At 45.5% G+C, this 25887-nt stretch overlaps 2 protein-coding genes across 2 annotated transcripts in view; both read left to right on the top strand.

The window, feature by feature from the left end:
* The window catches only part of LOC137564255 (aldo-keto reductase family 1 member C1-like), a 43270-nt gene extending 41597 nt beyond the window's left edge, over positions 1–1673 (top strand). The window contains exon 9 of the mRNA XM_068277905.1: positions 789–1673. Coding sequence (XP_068134006.1) covers positions 789–831 — 43 coding nt within the window. The 3' untranslated portion in view covers positions 832–1673. The remainder of the gene's footprint in view (positions 1–788) is intronic.
* A 12922-nt stretch (positions 1674–14595) lies between these two features.
* On the top strand, positions 14596–24115 carry STMP1 (short transmembrane mitochondrial protein 1). The gene is made up of 3 exons (XM_068273001.1): positions 14596–14704; positions 17045–17098; positions 23752–24115. Exons 1-3 carry the CDS (start codon positions 14690–14692, stop codon positions 23827–23829), a joined length of 147 nt encoding a protein of 48 aa, XP_068129102.1. The 5' UTR covers positions 14596–14689; the 3' UTR covers positions 23830–24115.
* Positions 24116–25887: the final 1772 nt, after the last annotated feature.

The raw sequence follows: 25887 nt of genomic DNA, 5'->3' as shown, positions 1-25887 counted from the left end.
GCATCGGGGCCCTTGAGCCCCTACTAAAATCACTTCTATAGATACTTTGAATAGTGGTAATCATTAACAAGTTGTTCCCCATCCCCTTCTTGCACCTCTGACACTGTAGTTGCCATTGGCAGGTTTTGGTGCGTCATATCAATTGTTATGTATAGAGTGCTTGGGGGGCCCCATTGTAAAACTTGCATCGGGGCCCAAAGCGCCTTAGCTACGCCCCTGCTCTCAAGCAACCAGAAACGACATTTACACAGCATCAGCCGATCCCCGTTAATGTTTTGTTTTTTTTTACTACATATACGGTTTATATAGTGTTTATTTAGAATAAATATTAGTACGTGTTTATCTAGGAAAGGGGTGGATGCCTGACAATACACTTAAAATAATAATGAATGAACTTTTAAAAATATTTGGAGAGAAGGAGACACAAAGTATTATTTTCTCCTGATTTTGGAGTGCAATAGCTGTAAGAATCTAATCATCCTAGCTAATAAAATGCAAGTGTCCCTGCGTCCCATGTCCCTGTGTCAGTACTTTTGCGCTGCTGCGCACGTATTGCACTGACACAGCTGTTTGGACAGGATGCAGGGCAGGTGGGTGCGCGCTGTAGCTGCGGTGACAGACCTAGAGCCTGTTTTTAAACAGGCTTAGGTCACTAGTTTCATCATATTCTGCAAGCTTAGGGCTGAATTGCAAATACATTTAAGAAACTTTTCTTGTTTTGTCAATCATTTAGTTTACAGATTTTACAGAAATGAAATGTAAATGTACTTCTTTCTCTCTCTTTTTAGTTGGAAGGAGTCTCCAAAGTACCCCTATCATGATGAATATTAGGACAGCTGGGTACCTGGGATCCCTGCCTGACAGCCCGGTACCAAGCGCTCCACTGGAAGGTCATCTGCCATCAGAGGAAGGTGTCAGTTTCCCACAGCGAGGCCATGACTAAAGGTGTCCATACATATACCGATTTGGCGGCCGACTGACCAACCGATTTCATAATTCTTATTGAACCCAATGAAAATCGGTGCCGCTAAAAGCATACCCGATCGACTATGTATTGTTCGGACATGCTGCAAGATGTCGGGCCGACATGCTTGATCAGATGTGTAGCGGTAACAGCCTGCGATAATCGCAAACAGCAAATGTGACGGAAGCCCCCAGCCGTTGCCCCCCCTCTATTGTAACCGGTCCCCCCCTTCCCGAGCCCCTTCAATAATACTTTACCTCTTCGTTGCCCGCCTGACTCCTCCTCCAGGCTCTTCCGGGTTCTTGCCCCGTGTTGTTGCGTCGACGACCACATGCATGCGCCGGCAACCACGTGGGTCGCGAACCTGGAAGAGGAGTGGCGGAAAGGTAACGTATTTAATGCAGGAGCATGGGGGGTACATTTAGACTAGGGGGACAGTGATGGGGAGTCGAGGACAACAAGGCGACTTCACAAGGCTGATTGCCAAAAGATTTCATGCTGAAAGCGTTTGGGAATCTGTCTGATTCAAAGAGAGATCACTAGATGTATGGCCACCTTAAGTGTACTGAGATGTTGGACTATTGTGGAGTTGCTGTATAGAGTGAAGGTTGTATGTGAAGAATGAACAGAAGGTCTCATTACTGCATGTATTTTGCCTTTTGAAGTTACGCTGATGAATGTTTACCATTGGAATAAAGTTCTTCCTTACTGCCGGGCCTAAGTTCATTGAGTGTGATGTCCTATGCTGAGCCTGTGGTTATTCCTCCGTATCATCCAGATAGCAGCTTTACTAAAGCATACTATGATCGTCTTCAGTGCCTGAAACTTCCAAGATCCTAACAATGCTTTTGATGGCCCACGTGTAAAGCTTGGAAAAGTATATGGGAATGGACATTTGACCCTATATTTTGCAGCAAGGACTGTGCTTAAAGTTGTAGCGCGATATAAAGTGTATGTAGTAAAAGTTAGGACAGGTTAAAGTGAACCCGAGGCGAAAATAAACAATTAAATGTTTTATTGTCTCTGCTCAATGGCAGTCTATTAAGTGTCCCTGAGTGAAAATACATAAACGATTGACCTTTTTCTATCTCTCCCTGCAGTCAGAAGTTGTATTCTGCCAGGAAAACTTTTATGGCTGTAATTTGTTTATCAGTGATGTTTGCTATATACCCGACAAGCTACCGACAAGACAGAAGCTGTAACTTCCATGCCTTGTGCGGTTTTTTTTATAAAAATAAGTGTTTTTTTTTTAATACTTCGTCACAGGGCTGTCCCCAGTACAGCGCTGCTGCAGATCGCAGCACTGTACATGTAATTAGATGGCGGTTACGCCGTCTAACAGTCTCCCGAGCGGCAATCGCCGCTCGGAGACTGAAGGTGGAGCTCCGCTCCGCCCACGAAGCAGGAGATCTCCTGCGCGATCTCCTGCAAAACAGAGCCCCAGGACTTTACGTCGATCGGCGTTAGGCGGTCCTGGGGCAGCCGCCGCGGCCACGCCCATCGGCGTGACGGGGTCGGCTAGTAGTTAATCATTCCCCCAACACCCCCCAGTCACGCGTACAATAAAGATTTCATAGGAAAAATATGTTCAAACCACACTGGTCCTTTCGGTCCTCGTTCATTTTCTTTCATATTAACATTTGAAAATAAGAAATATATCAATTTAAACAATAGGAATAAAGTTTAGAGTCAATCAAACACGTTTTTCAGTAGAGAAATACATATATTTACATAAGAAAGAGGGACAAAGTCCTAAGAGGGACAAATGAGGAGGAAAGAGGAACAGAGGGTCAGGGCTCCCAAAGAGGTACTGTCCCTCCAAAAGAGGGACCGTTGAGCTATGCTAAAACATGCACATAAGCAGTGGCGTAACTTAGAAGCTGTGGGCCCCGATGCAAGTTTAGCATTGGGGCCCCCCAAGCATGATATAGATAACAGATGATGCAACACACAAAAAACAATCAAGGACAACTACAGTGTCAGAGGTGCAAGAAGGGGATGGGGAACAGTGTGCTAATGATCACTACTATTCAAATCAACTACAGAAGTGAATATTATCAGCACAGGACCAATAAAGAGCTAATACTGTGTTTGATGGGCGGGCCCTTCTAGCCCAAGGGCCCCGATGCGGTCGCTACCTCTGCACCCTCTATTGCTACGCCACTGCACATAAGCCAGTGTGTGTGAAAATACAGGGGATGCAACGAATTACAGGAAAGAGGTGGAGATGTAATAAAAGAACTCTCCTGAGAGAAAATTAAATGGAGATCTTGAAAACCTTTCATTCCTATGGAATAAACAGAGAAATATTCACTTGCTTTGTTTCATTAGTGATAGCAAGCAAACATATGTTTATCTATTTGTCTTATCTTAGCTAGCATCCATTTGAGACCCTCCTGATGTTGTTATTAAAGAGAACCTGAGATGCCATTGGAGAGAAAAATGATACATACCTGGGGCTTTCTCCAGCCCCCTCCAGGCTTATCGATCCCTCCCCATCCTCCCCCACCTCTCAGATCTTCTGTAATATGCCCCAGAATGGAATGTCCTGCAGTCCGTTGCATACTGCGCATGAGCAGCCAGGCCACGCGAGCCTTCCCAATACTACTGTGCAGGTGCAGAACGCTCCTAGCTACACCAGCGCGACACGGCTAGACTGCACCAGTGTCAATTGGCCCCGAATGGAGGACTTTTTGGGGCCAGACACAGAAGATTCAGGAGTTAGACGGCAAGGGAATGATAAGCCAGGAGGGGGCTGGAAGAAGCCCCGGGTACTGTATGTATAATTCCCCCCTCCCTGTCTCAGGTACACTTTAAAGAGAGTCTAAAGCGAGAATAAATCTCGCTTCAGACCTCATAGGCAGCAGGGGCGTGTGTGCCCCTGCTAAAACGCCGCTATCCCTCGGCTAAACGGGGGTCCCTTACCCCCCGAAATCCCCTCCGAGCAGCGCATCCCCTCTTCCGGATTGAGGCAGGGCTAACCGCCGCAGCCCTGCCTCTTGCGCGTCTGTCAGCGCGCAGGGGCGTAGCAATAGGGGGTGCAGAGGTAGCGACCGCATCGGGGCCCTTGGGCCAAAGGGGCCCCGAAGGGCCCTCTCAACTACAGTATTAGCTCTCTATTGGTCCTGTGCTCATAATAATCACTTCTATAGATACTTTGAATAGTGGTAATCTTTAATAAGCTATTCCCCATCCCCTTCTTACACCTCTGACACTGTTGTTGCCATTGGCAGGTTTTGGTGCGCCATATCAATTGTTATGTATAGAGTGCTTGGGGGGCCCCAATGTAAAACTTGCATCGGGGCCCACAGCTCCTTAGCTACGCCACTGTCAGCGCGTATCTATCTCCGCCTCTCCCCCGACCCTCTCAGTCTTCCTTCGCTGAGAGGGGCGGGGGAGAGGCGGCGATGCGCCGCTGATAGATGCCCTGAGAGGCAGGGCTGCAGCCATTAGCCCTGCCTCAAGAGCAGCAAAATCTACGACCAAGTTTGTCGTAGATTTTGCAGGGGGGGGGGGGGGGGGGGGGGTTGGGGGGTCAGGGACCCTCGTTTAGCCTTGGGATAGCGGCGTTTTAGCAGGGGCACACATGCCCCTGCTGACTATGAGACAAGAAGCGAGATTTATTCTCGCTTCAGTCTCTTTTTAAGGCATCCAATGACATTTATTTATGTTTGCTGAACAATGTATCTCATTTTATCTCATTTTAATGTCCAGTGTATATAAGCTGTGTGTTCTAAATTATGTCAGTCAAGTCTGATGAAGGCTTCATAGCCGAAAGCTTACTCCTTTTGTACTACGTTAGCCAATAAATTGTATCATCCTGATTCCAAACCTTTCTTCATTAGGGCCTGAGCCCACTAACGCAGTTGTGCGCAGTTGTGTCCGCTTCTGTCCGCTTTTCAGCATCTGTAACATTGATGTGTAACTGAAAAGCGGACACAACTGTGTTAGTGGTCTCAGGCCCTTAAGTGATGTATGATTTTGGCTCTGTACATATCAACAAGCTGACACATCATTGCATTCCAGCGGTTCTGGAGGTGTGTTTAGCTTCTAAGGGTACAATGGTTAATTTGCATATATTCAGCAGTGGTGCCTGGGAGACATCTCGAGCTCACTCCAACCTGAATTATCGCAAATTCTTTCTGTTTTAGGAAAGCAAACTTTTGATGTATGGAGGAATAGAATGATTTGGCTGTGTAGTGTATGGTAATACTGACCTCTTGTGTACAGATAGAGGTAATACATTTGTTTTGCATTTAATGCATTTCCATTTTAAATTTAAAGTGGTCTCAGCATTTCTTCTTTGCTCTAAAAGTTTCCTTATAGCTTTAAAACTACTATCACAATAAATAATTATAAATAAATAAATTGTAGCAGAACAGCATTCAGACAGTTAAACACACCACTTTGCTCTACACTGAAAAGCTCCTTCAGCTTAAGATCCGCATCCACAGAGGAGATAACATTATCTTTTGCTTACATTCCTCATTTATTATGCTAGGTACACACTATGAGATTTTCTGGCAGATTTACTGTCAGATCGATTATTTCCAACATGTCCGATCTGATTTCCGATTTTCGCCTCCATCGGAAATCGATCAGAAATCAGATTGGACATGTTGGAAATAATCAATCTGACAGTAAATCTCATAGTGTGTACCTAGCATTACATTGTGTGTAACAACTGAAAACAAGCTTTCTCTGCTTCAAGCATGCACACACTTCAGAAGAATTCACTAGAAGGGCTGATTCACATGGTTCTTTTTGCAGCGTTTAACACAACACTTTAGACGTGACTTTTTTGGGATTTACCGCCATCCCATTCAAGTGAATGGAAGCGTTTAGGACAAGCTTTTGCAGTCTTTCGTGAAAGCCTGGCAGTAGATCCCGGCGTCTCGTCTCAAAAGCAACATGTTGCTTTCAGAACCGTTAAACGCTGGCAAACCAGTGTAGGGACCCTAACCGCTAGCCTTTAAGGCTTCCCAAAAGCCTTCAAAAGCTAGCATTTAATCGCTGGTGTTTAAACACCAGCGTTTGAACGTGTTGCCGAGCAAAAGCTCGGCAGACACCTGTGTGAACCAGCCCGAAGATTTTAATATATAATAAAAAGCAGCTTAAATACAATGTAATGGCAGCTTTCAGAGCAGATAAACTGTATTTTGGGAACTTGTAATTTGTAAATAGACAATATTGCACAAAAGTACACATGCTAACTGAATGGGTAATACAAAGGAGTAATGCTGTGAATACACGGGTCAATTATGACGCTCGATTCTGCACCCGATAGTTTTGCCCGCTCGATACTCTTATCTTCCGTTCATTTTTCTCATCTTTTTTCAATTCACTTCAATGACAAATTGAGCGGCAAAACGATCGAACGGTGATCGGATATGTCGGAAATTAGCTATCTAACCATCTTATCACCTCAGAATCCAGCTGTGTATACCCAGCATTTTAGAGAAATAATTGCGGCCTGGCATCTTCCACTGTGGTGTCCCAAAGGCCACAAATTTACGGAAGGCCTCAGAGTCCACCAGCTGGTATGGTAACAGCTGGCGAGCTAACAGTTACGCCACGCCAGCTGTCGGATGCCGGGAAAGGGGGTGACTGGCAGAAATTGGCTTCTTCCGCTCAAAGATTTCCTTCACGGACACCTGGCTGCTGTGGGCAGAGGAGCAGGAACCGCTCAAGGGCAGAGGCGGAGTGGAGGAGGGTGGCTGTGAAGGTGCAAGGGAGAAAGCGGCTGAAGATGCTGCACCTGAAGGAGGAAGAGGAGAAGGAGGGTGGCTTTTCTTTTGTGTGCTGCTTTTGCTCAGGTGCTCTTCCCATTGCAGTTTGTGCCTTTTCACCATGTGCCTTCGTAAGGCACTTGTCCCTACGTGAGTGTTGGCCTTTCCATGGCTCAATTTTTGGAGGCAGAGAGAACAGATGGCATTGCTTCGATCTGAGACAGACACATTAAAAAATTTCCAAACCGCTGAGCCCCCCCCCCCCTGGGGTGATGGCACTATGGTGGCATCAGCAGCTGACGTTCAAGGGCATGTTGGCTGGCTGTCCATAGGTGGCGATACATGGCGCTGGACACTGCCAACAGCTGTTTCTGATGACAAGTTCCCCCTGCTTCTTTCAGGAACTCGTCTCCTCCTACTCCTCTCTGACTCCCCCTCTGAACTGTCCCCTTGGTCATCATGTCTCTTAGGAACCCATGTGGGATCCGTATCATCACAATCATCATAATCATCCTGCCCAGCTTCGCTTGCCTCAGACACCTACAAAAATGCACCAACAGCAGGTAATTCATCCTCCTCCTACGTTACGTCCATAGTGTCGCCGCCTAATTCAGACATATGAGGTGGTGTAAATTGCTTAGCGCTTTCATCTGGTTGTAACAATAATGGCTATGAATCAGTTAATTCCCCACCAATTAACTCCTGCGAAGTGTCAAATGCAGCGGATGTGGTGCTTGTAGTAGCGCTGGTGGCTGCGGAAGATGAGGTGTTCTGTGTTAAATAGTCAACCACGTCCTGACAATCTTTGGAGTTGATGGGATGTGCCTTCTTCTGAGCACTGTACTTTGGGCCAGGGCCGCACAAAATCACATCAACACGACCTCGCACAGACCTGCCAGGTGGCCTTCCTCTGGGTCTGCCTCTACCTCTGCCTCTACCTGTTTTGCCCGTTGTGTCCATATCGGGGGGGGGGGGTGAAGTGAAAGGTATGCACTGACTTGACTAATACAATGTGCAGTTACACAGGTGCAGTTAACAGGTATGCACGGAGTGGTATATCACACTGCGTGCACTCACGAAGGTAGGTGGGTGCACTGAACACAACAGGTGGGTATATGCAGTGAAGGGTATTACAATGTGCACCTGTCACACACAGACAGGTACCGTACGGGCACAGTGACACTGCGTGTGCTCATTCATGTAGGTAGGTGGGTGCATTGTGAACAACAGTAGGTATAGGCAGTAATGGGTATTACAATGTGCACCTGTCTAGAGTTGGGCCGAACGGTTCGCCTGCGAACGGTTCCATGCGAACTTCCGTGGTTCGCGTTTGCGTCCCGCAGGCGAACCTTTGCGGAAGTTCGGTTTGCCCCATAATGCACCATGGAGGGTCAACTTTGACCCTCTACATCACAGTCAGCAGGCCAAGTGTAGCCAATTAGGCTACACTAGCCCCTGGAGCAACTCCCCCCCTACTAAAAGGCAGGCAGCGGCGACCATTACGGTCACTCGTGTGCCTGCATTAGTGAGAGTAGGGCGAGCTGCTGCACACTCTCTCTCATAGGGAAAGATTAGTTAGGCTTAGCTTGTCCCTGGCTGCATACCTGTTCTGTGAACCCACCACTGCATACCTGTTCTGTGAACCCACCACTGCATACCTGTTCTGTGAACCCACCACTGCATACCTGTACTGTGAACCCACCACTGCATACCTGTTCAGTGAACCCACCACTGCATACCTGTTCTGTGAACCCACCACTGCATACCTGTTCTGTGAACCCACCACTGCATACCTGTTCAGTGAACCCGCCACTGCATACCTGTTCTGTGAACCCACCACTGCATACCTGTTCTGTGAACCCACCACTGCATACCTGTACTGTGAACCCACCACTGCATACCTGTTCTGTGAACCCACCACTGGATACCGGTACTGTGAACCCACCACTGCATACCTGTTCAGTGAACCTTCCACTGCATACCTGTACTGTTCAGTGAACCCGCCACTGTATACCTGTTCTGTTCAGTGAACCCGCCACTGCATACCTGTTCTGTTCAGTGAACCCGCCACTGTATACCTGTTCTGTTCAGTGAACCCGCCACTGCATACCTGTTCTGTTCAGTGAACCTGCCACTGTATACCTGTTCTGTTCAGTGAACCCGCCGCTGCATACCTGTTCTGTTCAGTGAACCCGGCACTGCATACCTGTTCTGTTCAGTGAACCCACCACTGTATACCTGTTCTGTTCAGTGAACCCGCCACTGCATACCTGTTCTGTTCAGTGAACAGTTTGGTGTGTCAGTGTGAAGCAGTACCTTAATTACATTACCTGATTGATGTATACACATGCAAGATGTTTTAAAGCACTTTAGGCCTGTCATTTAGCATTCAATATGATTTCTGCCCTTAAAACGCTGCTTTGCGTCAAATCCAGATTTTTCCCGGGGACTTTTGGCGTGTATCCCACTCCGCCATGCCCCCCTCCAGGTGTTAGACCCCTTGAAACATCTTTTCCATCACTTTTGTGGCCAGCATAAATTTTTTTTTTCAAAGTTCGCATCCCCATTGAAGTCTATTGCGGTTCGCGAACTTTAACGCGAACCGAACCTTCCGCGGAAGTTCGCGAACCCGGTTCGCGAACCTAAAATCGGAGGTTCGGCCCAACTCTACACCTGTCACACACAGACAGATAGCAGACAGGCACAGTGACACTGCGTTCGCTCATCTCATGTAGGTGGGTGGGTGCACTGTGAACAACAGGTAGGTAGGTATATGCAGTGATGGATATTACAATGTGCACCTGTGACACTGCGTGCGCTCACGCAGGTAGGTGGGTGCACTGTGAAAAACAGGTAAGTAGGTATGTGCAGTAATGGGTATTACAATGTGCACCTGTCACACACAGACAGGTAGCGGACAGGCATAGTGACACTGCGTGCGCTCAACGCACGTAGGTAGGTGGTTGCTCTGTGAACAACAGGTAGGTAGGTATGTGCAGTAATGGGTATTACAATATGCACCTGTCACACACAGACAGGTAGCGGACAGGCACAGTGACACTGCGTGCGCTCACGTAGGTAGGTGGGTGCACTGTGAACAACAGGTAGGTAGGTACATGCAGTGATGCGTATTATGTCACACACAGACAGGTAGCGGACAGGCACACAGTGACACTGCGTGCACTCAATTCACGTAGGTAGGTGGGTGCACTGTGAACAACAGGTAGGTAGGTATATGCAGTAATGGGTATTACAATGTGCACCTGTCACACACACAGGTAGTCACTGAATGTGCTGGGCCTGGCAGTGGCACACACACAGTATGAATTATCAAGGCTGAGTATTTTTTTGCTTGCTGGTGGTTAAAAACGCATTATATTGACAAATACTGGAAATATCACCTAGGGCAGGGGTCCCCAACCTTTTTGAGCCAGGGGCCTACTATCCCGACCAAAATTTTCTCCGGGGCGTGAGTGGGCGTGGCTAGTGTTGGCGGCAGCAGCCCCCCCTTTTTTCTTAGATTCCACAGTATAGCAAGTAAAGTTTCCACAGTATAGCAAGTACAGTTACCACAGTATAGCAAGTACAGTTAGCCTAGTATAGCAAGTACAGTTACCCCAGTATAGCAAGTACAGTTACCACAGTATAGCCAGTACAGTTAGCCTAGTATAGCAAGTATAGCTATCCCAGTATAGCAAGTACAGTTACCACAGTATAGCAAGTACAGTTAGCCTAGTATAGCAAGTACAGTTACCCCAGTATAGCAAGTACAGTTACCACAGTATAGCCAGTACAGTTAGCCTAGTATAGCAAATATAGTTACCCCAGTATAGCAAGTACAGTTACCACAGTATAGCAAGTACAGTTAGCCTAGTATAGCAAGTACAGTTACCACAGTATAGCAAGTACAGTTAGCCTAGTATAGCAAGTATAGTTACCACAGTATAGCAAGTACAGTTAGCCTAGTATAGCAAGTACAGTTACCACACTATAGCAAGTACAGTTAGCCTAGTATAGCAAGTACAGTTACCACAGTATAGCAAGTACAGTTAGCCTAGTATAGCAAGTACAGTTACCACAGTATAGCAAGTACAGTTAGCCTAGTATAGCAAGTACAGTTACCACAGTATAGCAAGTACAGTTAGCCTAGTATAGCAAGTACAGTTACCCCAGTATAGCAAGTACAGTTACCACAGTATAGCCAGTACAGTTAGCCTAGTATAGCAAGTATAGCTATCCCAGTATAGCAAGTACAGTTACCACAGTATAGCAAGTACAGTTAGCCTAGTATAGCAAGTACAGTTACCCCAGTATAGCAAGTACAGTTACCACAGTATAGCCAGTACAGTTAGCCTAGTATAGCAAATATAGTTACCCCAGTATAGCAAGTACAGTTACCACAGTATAGCAAGTACAGTTAGCCTAGTATAGCAAGTATAGTTACCACAGTATAGCAAGTACAGTTAGCCTAGTATAGCAAGTACAGTTACCACACTATAGCAAGTACAGTTAGCCTAGTATAGCAAGTACAGTTACCACAGTATAGCAAGTACAGTTAGCCTAGTATAGCAAGTACAGTTACCACAGTATAGCAAGTACAGTTAGCCTAGTATAGCAAGTACAGTTACCACAGTATAGCAAGTACAGTTAGCCTAGTATAGCAAGTATAGTTACCCCAGTATAGCAAGTACAGTTACCACAGTATAGCAAGTACAGTTAGCCTAGTAAAGCAAGTATAGTTACCCCAGTATAGCAAGTACAGTTACCACAGTATAGCAAGTACAGTTAGCCTAGTATAGCAAGTACAGTTACCACAGTATAGCAAGTACAGTTAGCCTAGTATAGCAAGTATAGTTACCCCAGTATAGCAAGTACAGTTACCACAGTATAGCAAGTACAGTTAGCCTAGTATAGCAAGTACAGTTACCACAGTATAGCAAGTACAGTTAGCCCAGTATAGCAAGTACAGTTACCACACTATAGCAAGTACAGTTAACCTAGTATAGCAAGTATAGCTACCCCAGTATAGCCAGTAGTTACCCCAGTATAGCAAGTACAGTTAGCCTAGTATAGCAAGTATAGTTACCCCAGTATAGCAAGTACAGTTAGCCTAGTATAGCAAGTATAGCTACCCCAGTATAGCCAGTAGTTACCCCAGTATAGCAAGTACAGTTAGCCTAGTATAGCAAGTATAGCTACCCCAGTATAGCAAGTACAGTTACCACAGTATAGCAAGTACAGTTAGCCTAGTATAGCAAGTATAGTTACCCCAGTATAGCAAGTATAGTTAGCCCAGTATAGCCAGTAGTTAGCCCAGTATAACAAGTATAGTTAGCCCAGAATAGCAAGTATAGTTAGCCCAGAATAGCAAGTATAGTTAGCCCAGAATAGCAAATAAAGTTAGCCCAGAATAGCAAGTATTGTTAGCCCAGAATAGCAAGTATAGTTAGCCCAGAATAGCAAGTATAGTTAGCCCAGAATAGCAAGTATAGTTAGCCCAGTATAGCAAGTATAGTTAGCCCAGTATAGCAAGTATAGTTAACCCAGTATAGCAAGTATAGTTAACCCAGAATAGCAAGTATAGTTAGCCCAGTATAGCGAGTATAGTTAGCCCAGTATAGCAAGTATAGTTAGCCCAGTATAGCAAGTATAGTTAGCCCAGTATAGCAAGTATAGTTAGCCCAGTATAGCAAGTATAGTTAGCCCAGTATAGCAAGTATAGTTAGCCCAGTATAGCAAGTATAGTTAGCCCAGTATAGCAAGTATAGTTAGCCCGCAAACAAGCCAGCAAGAGGTGGATCAAAAACTGCACATAACTATGATCACTGCATACTTGTTAAATTGCATGTGTAACAATCCCAGGCCTAAGGCCTGACCTATGCAGCACAGAAGTATCGGAACAGGTAGTGAGGCTAGATTCAAAAGTGGAAAAACGCTGGTATATAGACAGCCGCCTTACCGAGAAGAGAATGTATTTTGAATACGGTCCGCCGCGGCCACGCTATCACGGCACGCTATCCCCCTGTCTCGCTGCCTCACGCTGCCCGGGAAAAGCGCAGCTGCATAGGCTACACACGCTGACGCCGAGAAAGATGGGATGGGCTGGGCGTGACTTCCGGCTTCCGCGGCTGCGCTCTAATGCGTGCAGGCGGAGATATAGCCGCGTGCACTCGCGGCTAATGAAGGAGGGGCGGGACGGTAGTCACCAGCAAAAAAATCATTGTGAGGCAGGGGATTTGCCGAGGCCCGGTGCGAAACCTCCCGCGGCCCGGTATTGGGTCGCGGACCGGGGGTTGGGGACCCCTGACCTAGGGGAAAACTCAGAAGGAAAAAGTGAATTGCATATGGGCCCATATAATGAATCAGTCATAGGGTGGCCACTAACGATGAAATTTCGCTGAACGATCGCTTGTGAACAATTCTTCATATGAACGATCGGAAGTGATTGTATGATCACTAATGGAAAAAATCTTCTAACCAATCTAATCAGATTCATGAAATCAATCCGATTTTCAGTTCAATCTGGTCAATCTGATCAGATTGGTTAGGAGATTTCTATCCATTAGAGGTTCCAACTGATCATTTCCGATCGTTCATATGAAGAATCATTTGTAAACGATCATTCAGTAAATTGTATCGTTAGTGGGCAACTATAGTCAATCCACACCACACCAATGTCAAACCAGTCACCTGAATCCATGAAAGGGGCAGGTCAGGTCATCAGGCAGTGGCCCTGACCTAACAGTGAGAGGTTACAGAGGTGACCTCCTTGCAAACATACAACAATATGTGGGCCAAGGGAATGGTCCGGTCCAATGGAGGAGCGCCGGTGTCACTGATAAGGATGACAAATGGTGCTGGTGATTTTTGGATCTATCCCGTCAATCTGATTAGATTGGTTTGGAGATTTTTGTGCAATAGTGGGCCAAACAATTATTTCCAATCGTTCATACAAATAATCATATGTAAGCGATCGTTTGGCAAATTGTATCATAAGTGGTCAACTTAGCGGACAAAAATCTCCTGACCAATCAGATCAGATTGACGAAATTGATTCAAAAATTGAATCAATTTCATTAATCTGATTGGTTTGGTCAGATTGTTATCCGCTAGTGGTCCCAAATGATCATTTCCAATAGTTCATATGAATAATCGTTCATGAATGATCATTTGTAAACGATCATCGTTTGCTGAATTGTATTGTTAGTGGCCAAAATAAGCCAGAGCTAAACAACTTCCCTCTAGGCTGAAGCAGTCCTTCAACCCAGCCCAGAATTCACCTCCTCTGATACCGCCCACTGTGGCGTAGCAATAGGGGTTGCAGAGGTTGCGAGCGCATCGGGGCCCTTGGGCCAGACGGATCCCACAGGGCCTCCCTCAATCTCAGTATTAGCTCTTTATTGGTCCTGTGCTTGTAATAATCACGTCTATAGGTTCTTTAAATAGTAGCAAGCATTAACAAGCTGTTCCCCATCCCCTTCTCCCATCTCTGACACTGTGGTTGTCCTTGTCAGGTTTTGGTGCGTCATATCAATTGTTATGTATAGAGTGCTGTGGGGGGGGGGGCAATGTAAAACTCGCACCAGGGCCCAGAGCTCCTTAGCTACGCCACTGTATGAGGGAATATCATTGTTTGCAATAACGGATGAGCAGGCAAAATTTTCATACTTAATTTCGCAGTGGATCCAGCTAATTTTTTATAAGCACTGTGGCTGATGTTTTCTCTGCCTGAGAAAACAAGGACAAAAACAACTGACCAAATAGACACACAACCCTTTTACTGCCAAATATCTGCTTTCTCGATATTGACCACTAGAGGCCCTCGTAGCACAGCACAGCACAGCAACATACTGTACAGAAAACTCACTCCTGTTCTTGCAGCCCTTTGCCCTACATAAAGATGGCTGCTTTAGAGTTTCCTGCGGAAGTAGGAAGTTTTAGTGTTCTAAAATAGTTGTCCTACCGAAGCATTGATCTTGCTGGAAAAGCTGCAGTCATGTTACAGTTCGTGGTGAGTGTTTTGCTAATGTAGTTTTTGTTTCACAAATACAAGAGTGCATGGTTAATGTAGGTATTAGTATAATGAGTGTAATGTGCTTTACAGACTTCTCTGTATAGTTTGGAACTGTGAGTTTGCTTGGTGTCAGGAATATGATGTAATGGACTGTAAGGTTTGTACTCTCACAGAACACCCTTGGGCCACGGGTGTTGCCACTCCACTCCCTTCCGTGTATTTGGGGAAAGCATATAAATGGATATTGGACACGTGATCTTTAGTTTAACCACTTAACCACTGGTCACCCTCTGCCCCCGCCCCCCCCCCCCCCCCCCCCCTTAGTGACCAGGCCATTTTTTTTTTACTAAATAGGCTTTAAAGAGAATCTGAAGTGAATAAAATGTGCTATTTTTACCTTGTATTCCGCTTCAGAAGTCTCGGCATAGGTAAACCGCCGCATCCCCGCTGCAAAACGAGGGCTTTCGACCCCCCCACCAAATCCCTGGGGCGCAATCCGGGCAGCGCTTCCTAAAAGAGGCAGAGCTTTCTGCGGTAGCTCTGCCTCTACTGATGTCAATCGCTGCCTCTCCCCATCCCTCTCACTCTTCCTTCAGAAAGGGGCGGGGAGAGGCGGAGATCCGCACGGCGATTGACGTCAGGAGAGGCAGAGCTACAGCTCAAAGCTCTGACTCTCAGGGCAGCACAAGGTTTGGAAGTTGGAAGGTTTTGGAATAACTGGATTTTCCCACAAAACTATCCAGATTCAGACTCTATTGATTAATGAATAGACAGCTTGATTAGTAAATGAAGCTTCTGAGTAAATCCATTTGCTTAATCATTTGCTTCCTAACCTGAATGGCCCAATGCAAAGTTCCGGTTCAGACCCTTTGATGATTTTAGTTAACAGTGCTGTAAGTACTAGTATAGTCTATTGGAGGGGACCTATGCCCACGACTGCTTGCAACTATATGGTTGCAACCACTAGTTTGTAAGGAATAGGGGACCCAGCAGGGAAAATGATCCCCACTACCAGCTGAATAAAACCCGGTTCACACTGGTCGGATTAAAAACCGATCCGTGAAATGGATCGGGCATCAGTTTTCGATCCGTTCGGTTAGCGTGCGGGCAATGCAACTTGTCCGTCCCTCCTGAATTATCGCAGCCTTCCCAAACTTGTGGTCTGTTTGGTGGAACCTGCCAAACGGATCCACTCTAAGGCCTGGTGCACACCAAAACCCGCTAGCAGATCCGCAAAATGCTAGCAGATTTTGAAACGCTTTTTCTTCTTTTTCTGCAGCGTTTCAGCTAGCGTTTTGCGGTTTTGTCTAGCGGTTTTGGTGTAGTAGATTTCATGTATTGTTACAGTAAAGCTGTTACTGAACAGCTACTGTAACAAAAAACGCCTGGCAAACCGCTCTGAAGTGCCGTTTTTCAGAGCGGTTTGCGGTTTTCCTATACTTAACATTGAGGCAGAAACGCATCCGCAATCCAAAATCTGCAGCAGCCCGGGAGTATGCGTTTCTGCAAAACGCCTCCCGCTCTGGTGTGCTCCAGCCCATTGAAATACATTACCCAAGCAGATCCGCACCCGCAAGCAGATCGCAAACCGCAGCGGAAACGTTCCGGTGTGCACTAGGCCTAATAGAGCAATGTGAATGGATCCTATTGAGTAACATAGGATCTGTTCACCACTGTTAGGATCTGGCTCGTCTAGCGCTGCTAAATGGACTGTTTTTAGTGCCAAGTGAACCGGACCTTAGGGCAGAGACCTTGCAGTGACCTTTTCAATCCATTTTTAAAAACCTGCTCCCATTGACTTACATGAAAATTGTGGCAAAAATCATGATCGAGGCAATTTTACCACGATTTTTATACAAGTGAATGGGAACGTTTCTTTAAAAATGAAAACTGAACAAAGTGCTCTGCAGTGTGTCTCTGCCCTAAGTTTAGTAAAGTTGCACGAACGGAAGTGGTAGCCAAAGCAAGGGCCGTGCCTGAAGGCTGCGGGCGAGGGCCTGGTGTGCAATTTTAGCTTTAGTGTTTCCCCCCGGGTCCCCTATTTCTTACAAAATAGTGGACAGGACCAGACTGATGCAAACCGGAAGTGGCCGTTGGTCTATGAGGTTTCCCGCTGGGTCCCCTCAACTAAACTAGTGCCTAAGTGCCTGTTTATCCGTGACTGTAATAAAACAAATAGGGAAAAAAAAGTGATTTTTAGGCCTCCTCGATCTTGCACCCCTCCCCTCTTCATGCACATCAATATTGGGAGAGATGTATACACAGAAATGTTTGTCCTCTTTGCAGTGTATTTTTACGTGGCTGTGCAATTAATGACTCTCTCTCCTTTTCCATCAGTTGGGGTTTGCGCTTGGCAATGTGGTAGGGATGTACCTGGCACAGAACTATGACGTGAGTACAGCATGGAACAATAAGATTGTCTTGTCTTTGGTTTTTGTTTTTTTCCTCCCCAAAGGAGCCAAACTTTGCTAAGGGCTTGTTTCCACTGGGGGCAATTTTCTTTGTTTCCCTGCATGCGAATTTAACGGGGGGAAGCGCAGCCTGTTGAAAACAATAGGCTGCTGTCTGATTCACATGTGTGAGAAAAAACCCAAACAGCCATCAATGTCTAAAGCGCTGGCAACAAAAGTGAGTACACCCCTTAAGTGAAGAATGTCAAAATTGTGCCCACGGTATTAATATTTTGTGTGCCCTCCATTATGTTCCAGCACTGCCTTGTCTCTTGGGCATGGAGTTCAGTAGAGCTTCACTGGTTGCTACTGGAATCTTCCTCCACCACTCCATTACAAAGCTGGTGAATGTTAGAGACCTTGCACCCCCCTACCTTCCATCTGAGGGTGCTCCACTGAAGCTCAATAGGATTTAGGTCTGGGGAAATGCTTGGCCAGCCTCTTAACCCTCAGTTACTCAGTGCCCAGAGGAAACCTGCGCAGACACCGGAAGAACATACAACTCCTTGCAGATAGTGCCCTGGCTGGGATTCGACTCGGGGACCCAGCGCTGCAAGGCGAGAGTGCTAACCACTATGCCACCGTGCTGTGTCTGAGCACTGACAGGATGACACCCCCCAATCCTTCAACCTTTGCAGCACCGCTGTCAGCATTCATATGTCTATTTGCAAAAGACAATCTCAGGATATGACGCAGAGTGCACTTAACTATGTGGGTTGACCATTGTGAGGCCTGCTGTTAGTGGAACATGTCTTGTTAAACCACAGTATAATCTTGGCCACCGTGCTGCAGCTCTGTTTTTAGGTGTTGGCATTCTTCTTATAGCCTAGGTAAGTGATGGCTTGACAGCACTCCAGCTGTGACAAAACTACAAATCCCATCATGCCTCTGACTCTTCGATGTATGCTTAGAGCTGTCAGAGTATTGCATTGCCTCATGGGACTTGTAGTTGCACCACAGCTGGAGTGCCAAGGTTAGCCATCACTGGCCTAGGTTATCTTACTGTAGAGCAACAATTTAGTTTTTTATACACATTTGCCAATCAATGACCAATTTTACCATCTCCATGTAGTATGAGTACATTTGAAATCGGCGCCGGGAGACTTGGGCGCAGGATACAGCCGATACATGGCTTAGCCTGCTGCTGCACAAGTCCCGGCCGTGTTAATTACTATTCCCCCTCCAGGCCGCCATGGATAGTGGGGGAATGATATAATTCGGCTTCCAGCGATTGCTGGAGGCCGAATTACAGTGTTTTTTAAGTAACTTCAGCTCCGTCTTCTGACGGCCCCAACGTTACTCACTGAGCGCCGCTATAGACTAATTCCCATTATAGTCTATGGCTGTGCCGCTTGTCATTGCCAATTAGCAGGCATAAGTTCATAGCACTTGCTATGCTACACTGATAAGGCTGGAAAACTCTCCGGCAGCGTTAAATACTATTCCGAGTTGTCGCAACTTTGAGGGAGATGTAATTCGGGGTCACGCAACCGCTGGAGCCCTGAATTACCACTACGCGCCCCGAGCAGCATTACATTGCTGCTATGAGGCTCCCAGTCTTGGCACTCAGCGCGCCTGCTTCGGTCGGGAACTCCCTGCACTCCCCAGTGTCATCCTGCACTGTCCCTGTACAAATATAATTAGCGGTAGTCACTATCACTCACCTCCTCCTGGGAGCCTGTGCGTTCAGCTGCTGTCCTCCTCCTGTCCTAGGTGTTGTCCTGTGTGTGCACGGTGTCCTGCTCCGTGGTGTGTGTGGAGGGTTAGTGTGAGAGAGGTTAGCTCAGGCGATAGTAGAATATCTGTAATACTACTGATATTCTACTGTCTACTGGTGTAGGGATCATCGTAGCAGCCATAGCGGCTGCTATGGAACTCGTAGCCTGGGGGATGGGCATTGTATGTGGTTTTTGGCAATATGGGGGTCTGCTGTGGGCCTCATAAAGACCCCTCAGTCAGGCCTCATGAGGCACGGAGTAGTGCATTGAGTTACGTGACAAGAGGGGGACTGTAGTCATAGGGACAGGGGTGCACAGAGAAGATAGACCACTGGTGGAGCCTTCCTGCCCCTTAAAGTCTATCAGGTCCCACGCTTGCATAGAACACTCTCCGCCATGGGAGCGCAATTGTGGCATGCACAGAAGCTCTGGAACTGGCCTGGGTCAGCGAGCTTCCGATACTGAATGCAGCTTGCTGGAGGAGAACGCAGCATCAGCGTGGGGCCTGATGGACTTCAAGGGGCTGGAAGAAGCCCCAGGCGAGTAAAGATTTTTTTTTTTCTCTCCTACCTCGGAATTCAGTGGGAAATCAGTCTGATACTCTTCTATGGAGAGTGAAGGCTCTGGATCCTATAGAGCCTTCCCTCTCCCAGCGCTGTCCCTCCTGTTCCACCAGTTGGTCGAATGCGCCTTTGGGAACCCTCGGAAGAGGGACGGCTTTGTACTGCGCATGTGTGAGCATGTGCTTGCGCATGAGCCGTATGGAGACATCCCTCTTTGGGAACACTTGGACTCCGGAGAACTCTAAAAGGTGGCATAACTTCACCGGGGTACAGCACTGGAACAAAGGGACTGAGAAGGGACACGGAAGACTCAATAGGATCCAGAGCCTTCCCTCTCCATAGGTAAGTTTCAGACTTTTTGTTTTCTTTACGCTAAAGATTTGCTTTACTTGGAAAGAAAAAATGTACACGGCAGCTAGTCCAGACGTTTACACGCTGGTAATAACTTGTGGTGTTACTCAGCGCTGAGGGGACTGGGAATACATTTGTGCCTGGAGTAGAACATTAAAGGTCCTGTTAAGCCTTCCAATTTGTATAAATTAGCAATGCACCAACATTTTAAAAAAAGAAATAACTGCATAGTGGGGTGTGCGTAATTATTCAGCCCCCTGACTCAATACTTTGTAGAACCACCTTTTGCTGCAATTACAGCTGGCAGTCTGCCCATCTAGAGACTGAAATCTTTGCTCATTCTTCTTTGCAATACAGCTCCAGCTCAGTCAGATTAGATGGACAGCATTTGTGAACAGCAGTTTTCAGATCTTGCCACAGATTCTTGATTGGATTTAGATCTAGACTTTGACTGGGCCATTCTAACACATGGATATGTTTTGTTTTAAACCATTCCATTGTTGCCCTGGCTTTATGTTTAGGGTCGTTGTCCTGCTGGAAGGTGAACCTCCGCCCCAGTCTCAAGTCTTTTGGAGACTCCAAGAGGTTTTCTTCCAAGATTGTACTGTATTTGGCTCCATACATCTTCCCACCAACTCTGACCAGCTTCCCTGTCCCTGCTGAAGAGATCCACCCCCCGAGCATGATGCTGCCACCACCATATTTGACAGTGGGGATGGTATGTTCAGAGTGATGTGCAGTGTTAGTTTTCCGCCACACATAGCGTTTTGCAATTTGGCCAAAAAGTTCCATTTTGGTCTCGTCTGACCAGATCACCTTCTTCCACATGTTTGCTGTTTCCCCTACATGGCTTGTGGCAAACTGCAAAAGGGACTTCTTATGCTTTAACAATGCCTTTCTTCTTGCCACTCTTCCATAAAGGCCAACTTTTGTGCAGTGCGCGACTAATAGTTGTCCTATGGACAGATTCCCCCACCTGAGCTGTAGATCTCTGCAGCTCATCCAGAGTCACCATGACTGCATTTCTGACCTGCCCTCTCCTTGTTCGGCCTGTGAGTTTAGGTGGACCGCCTTGTCTTGGTAGGTTTACAGTTGTGCCTTACTCCTTCCATTTCTGAATGATCACTTGACCAGTGTTCCGTGGGATGTTCAAGGCTTTGGAAATATTTTTGTAGCCTAAGCCTGCTTTAAATTTCTCAATAACTTTATCCCTGACCTGTCTGGTGTGTTCTTTGGATTTCACGGTGTTGTTGCTCCCAATATTCTCTTAGACAACCTCTGAGGCCGTCACAGAGCAGCTGTATTTGTATTGACATTCGATTACACACAGGTGCACTTTATTTAGTCATTAGCACTCATCAGGCAATGCCTATGGGCAACTTTTGCAATTGCAAAGGGTGCTGAATAATTACGCACACCCCACTTTGTATTAATTTATTTGTAAAAAATGTTTGGAATCATGTATGATTTTCGTTCCACTTCTCACATGTACACAACTTTGTATTGATCTTTCACGTGGAATTCCAATAAAATTGATTCATGTTTGTGGCAGTAATATGACAAAATGTGGAAAACTTTAAGGGGGCCAAATACTTTTGCAAACCACTGTAGCAGGAACATGCCTCAGTTCTTACCTTAGATATGTTTGCCTCCGATCAGGGGTGCTTTAAAGTGAACCCGAGGCAACCCTAAGGCCACATACACACATCAGACCATAGTCTTTGGAAAATGAAAGATCACAGACCAATCTTACCACCCTTCATGTAGTATGAGAGCCATACCTTCACAGTCTTTTCTATGGAGCTGAACTCCACATCAGAAAAAAATCTTTGCAAGGTGCTGCACACACAGATGCTGTACAGACACAAAAGATCAGTATTTGCAAAAGATTTGTTCCTGCCAAAAATCCATTCCTGCAAATTGCAATGATAGTCTATGAGATCTGCAGATCATCATACACACATGATTTAACTGGCATTCATCTGCAGATCAGATCCACCAGGATGGATTTTCAGTTCTGCGGATGATTGCTTGATCTGCAGATGAATGTCAGTTAAATCGTGTGTGTATGATGATCTGCAGATCTCATAGACTATCATTGCAATTTGCAGGAATGGATTTTTGGCAGGAACAGATCTTTTGCAAATACTGATCTTTTGTGTCTGTACAGCATCTGTGTGTCCAGCATCTTGCAAAGATTTTTTTCTGATGTGGAGTTCAGCTCCATAGAAAAGACTGTGAAGGTATGGCTCTCATACTACATGAAGGGTGGTAAGATTGGTCTGTGATCTTTCATTTTCCAAAGACTATAGTCTGATGTGTGTATGAGCCTTAAGGCTAGGTTCACAGTGTTCAGTTGCGTTGCAGAAAAATTCTGCATGTCAACTTACTGCCCATACAATTCTATGGGCCTGTTCACAGTAACTGATTGCATTATTCTAAGTTGCTGCGTGCAGGCTTTGCATTAAAGTCTATGTCAAGTCTCCATTGCAGTTCACACACATTTTTAACTTGTGCGTTATGCAATTGACCACTGTGTATCCAGCCTTAGGTGAAAAAGAAGATACTTACCTAAGAAGGAAGTCTCTGGATCCTCTAAAGGCTTCCTGTGTCCTCCTGGAGACCACCGTGGCTGAGGATCGCGTGATTACTCGGGATTCAAATGTGGCTTAATTGGCACAGGTGTGCGGCGGGGATACAAGGGGTTATTTACCCATAATTCTGCCATCCGCCCTGCGTTCCAAACAGCTTGCATGCGTCCTATTGGTCGTTTTGCAAGCCTCACACCGGTGCCAATTAAGCCTCATTTAAATCACGAGTAATCACTCATGAGAGCAATGCTACGTACACACATGCGACAACGATCGTTCGTTGTCAACGACGAACGATCTTTTAATTGACGAACGACAGAAGTAAAGTTAGTTGTAAAAAGTGTGTAACGATCACATCGCTAGAACGAACGTTACACCACGTAAAAGCACTTAATGCGCCTGCGCATAAAATTGTAAAGTTCCTTGGAGAAAAAGTGAAATGCGCATGTCCAGCCTGGTACGAACGATCGTTTCCAACGATGTACCACTTTTGCTAACGATCGTCGGTGGTAAAAATCCGCCAAGACAGAACTTTGTTTTGTAGCGATTTGCCTCGTTCGTCGTTTGCCTTAATAGTCGTTGGTTCGTTTTTTTGTAACGATCGTCGTTGGTAAAGATCGGGGAACGATCGTTACAAACGACTATAGTCGCATGTGTGTACGCACCTCAACCCTGGTGGTGGTACTAGCACAGGCGCAGTATGGCTGTGCTGGTGCATGAAGAGGAGAGCGGTCGCGATCATAAACGTGTTTTTTTTTTTTTTTTTTTTTTTTTTTTTTTTTTTTCTTAAGCAAGTACTAGTAGTCCCTGACTTATGAATACCTGACTTATGAATGGCATGGATTCTGTGATTTCTGTGAAGACAAGTCCAAATTTTTTTTTTTTATTTTTTATTTTTTTAATAAGCCTTTAGTCTTGAGAAAATCGATTTTAAATTCTTTTTAAAGCAAAATAGCTTTTAAACTTGTATAAGCAGATACAGGCGGCAGAAGTGACTCAGAGAGGGACACTGGAGACACAGGGGAACTACAGGGGACTAAGATGGCACTGTGTCCCGACTTAAGAACAGATTCAGGTTAAGAACGAACCTACAGTCCCTATTTCGTTCATTAACCGGGGACTACCTGTATCTGTTTTTTGTTTTGTTTTGTTTTTTTACCTTGGGGTTGCCACAGGTTCACTTTTTAAAATTTCAGGATCCTAACAAAAATGATTTACAATAATGGGCTACAGGATTTTAGCATGGCCACATATAAAATATTACTGTCCTTTTTCTGTGACTGTAGATCACTGTAACTGATTACATTCAGATTTGCATAATACAATGTGAACTGGCTGAATACTCCTTTTCTTTCCCTTTTGCTGCGTAAGGTGCCTGACATTGGGAAAAAAGTGGAAGGCTTCAAGAAGGATTTAGAAGCCAAAAAGAAACCCCCGAGTGACAAGTGAATTCCTGTGTATCTATTAGGCGCCTCTGTATATTTAAAAGCTGACTGGTTGGAGATGGAAGGAGCGACATATCCACTACTGGAAGCTTTTGGTCAAATCTGATGAAGCTCTCTTCGGTAGAAACACATGTTGTGGGTCAGCCTGCTATTGGTGGCTTTCCAGACTCCTCCTAGATCCCTCGTCCAACATTGATGGAGCATATTTTGCAGATTCTGTTGTGTTGGGGTTCTTCCAAAGATCGCTTTTAGTGTTTACAGGTTCAATAAAGTATTATGTTTTATTATTATTACATGTTGGAAGTGCATACCATTGCCATATATTCTACAAGAAACCCAATGAATATTCATTTATTTGGTTACCATAAAAATATAATAATTCAATTTGTGTTGACCACTTTTTTCATTGCGTTGTTCCATTTGAAAGCTGAACATTTCAATTAAAGATAATCCCAGATACTACTGGCCAAAACAATAATCCCGGATGAGCCCCCAACACCCTCCGTTTGATACTGGCTCAGCTCACTGTTCAGTTTTAAAGTGTAACTGCAATGTGAAGAAACTGTTTGCAAATGTGTTCAAAATACCCTCTTTGTCAGTAATGTAATATTGTAATGCACTACTTAGTTTTGCTTCTGGAATGGGATATTAACCTGCAGCAGTTGGCATTGTTTACATACAGCATCTTCTGTTTGCCTTTTATCTGGTAACGTTTGTATTTGCACCTTCAGTATTCTTCCCTGCTCTTCTGCTTCTGCCCTGCTCCACTTTGCACCTTCTACTTACTCCGACTTAACCCTAAAATCTCTTCCTGGTCATTTCCTGCTCTATTCCTGCTACTCCAAACAGCTAATGAAATGACATTACATCTACTCTTGGCTCTTCTAGTGCAGTCTGCCTTCACATCCACACCTTGCTCTTCTAGCACAGTCTGCCTTCGCATCCACACCTTGCTCTTCTAGCACAGTCTGCCTTTGCATCCACACCTTGCTCTTCTAGCACAGTCTGCCTTTGCATCCACACCTTGCTCTTCTAGCACAGTCTGCCTTTGCATCCACACCTTGCTCTTCTAGCACAGTCTGCCTTTGCATCCACACCTTGCTCTTCTAGCACAGTCTGCCTTCGCATCCACACCTTGCTCTTCTAGCACAGTCTGCCTTCGCATCCACACCTTGCTCTTCTAGCACAGTCTTCCATTAAACTTGGGTATTCCCTCTCTAAAGTCAACTTCCTTTCTTTTAAATGCCACTTGCCTATATTTTTGAGGCACAAATATTTTTGTGATCGGGTGCTGTTAAAAAAAACAAAACAAAAAAACCTTTGTGTTTTAGTTGTCTGCCAGTTATGAGTTTTCAGACTGTTTGCACAAAATGGCAAGCTTCCCGCAATCTAAACTGTCTGAAGTGCAGACTGCCTAGAAATTTACATCTTCAAGCATCAGTAAAGCACTGCACGAGTCGGGAGCCATTGTTACTTATCAACACCTGGACTAATACAGTGGAGTGGTTGATAGCAGGATTTATGTTTATGCTGGCCACACACTGGCAGATGGAAATGGCAGATAACTGTCCGATCAACAGGTGCAGGTGGTCACTGCAGTGAATAGGAGGGATGTTTCACTTTAAAAATGCAGTTATGTGTCACAAACCTCCATTACTTTTCCCACCTCAGCACCTGGTTGGATGTTCAAAAACCACTTTGGTGAAGTTCCACTGCACTTTTTGCTTCAGTAACCCAAAATCACCATTAGTTCATCTGCATGATCTAAAGAAAATCGGTCAGGTCAATCTGCCAGTGTATGGCCAACATAAGAGACACTGCGGTATGGCTGTATTTTGTATGCCCAAATAGGGTAAGCAAGCTGATAAAAATCCTTACAATGTCCGAAGCTGAACTAAAGGGATTCATTTATTCCAACAAAAGCAAGGATTTATTTTAAGGTCAGAACTGCAATAGGCACATTTTTAAAGGATATAGGATATTAATTCCCTTTTTTAAAAGGGATACTTAAGTCAGGGGAAAAAAATGAGTTTAACTCACCTGGGGCTTCCCTTAGCCCCCT

This window comes from Hyperolius riggenbachi, chromosome 3 (assembly GCF_040937935.1).
Source record: "Hyperolius riggenbachi isolate aHypRig1 chromosome 3, aHypRig1.pri, whole genome shotgun sequence".
Classification (NCBI taxonomy): Eukaryota; Metazoa; Chordata; class Amphibia; order Anura; family Hyperoliidae; genus Hyperolius; species Hyperolius riggenbachi.
Note: the sequence above shows the minus strand (reverse complement) of the source record. Positions and strands in the feature narration are given on the sequence as shown.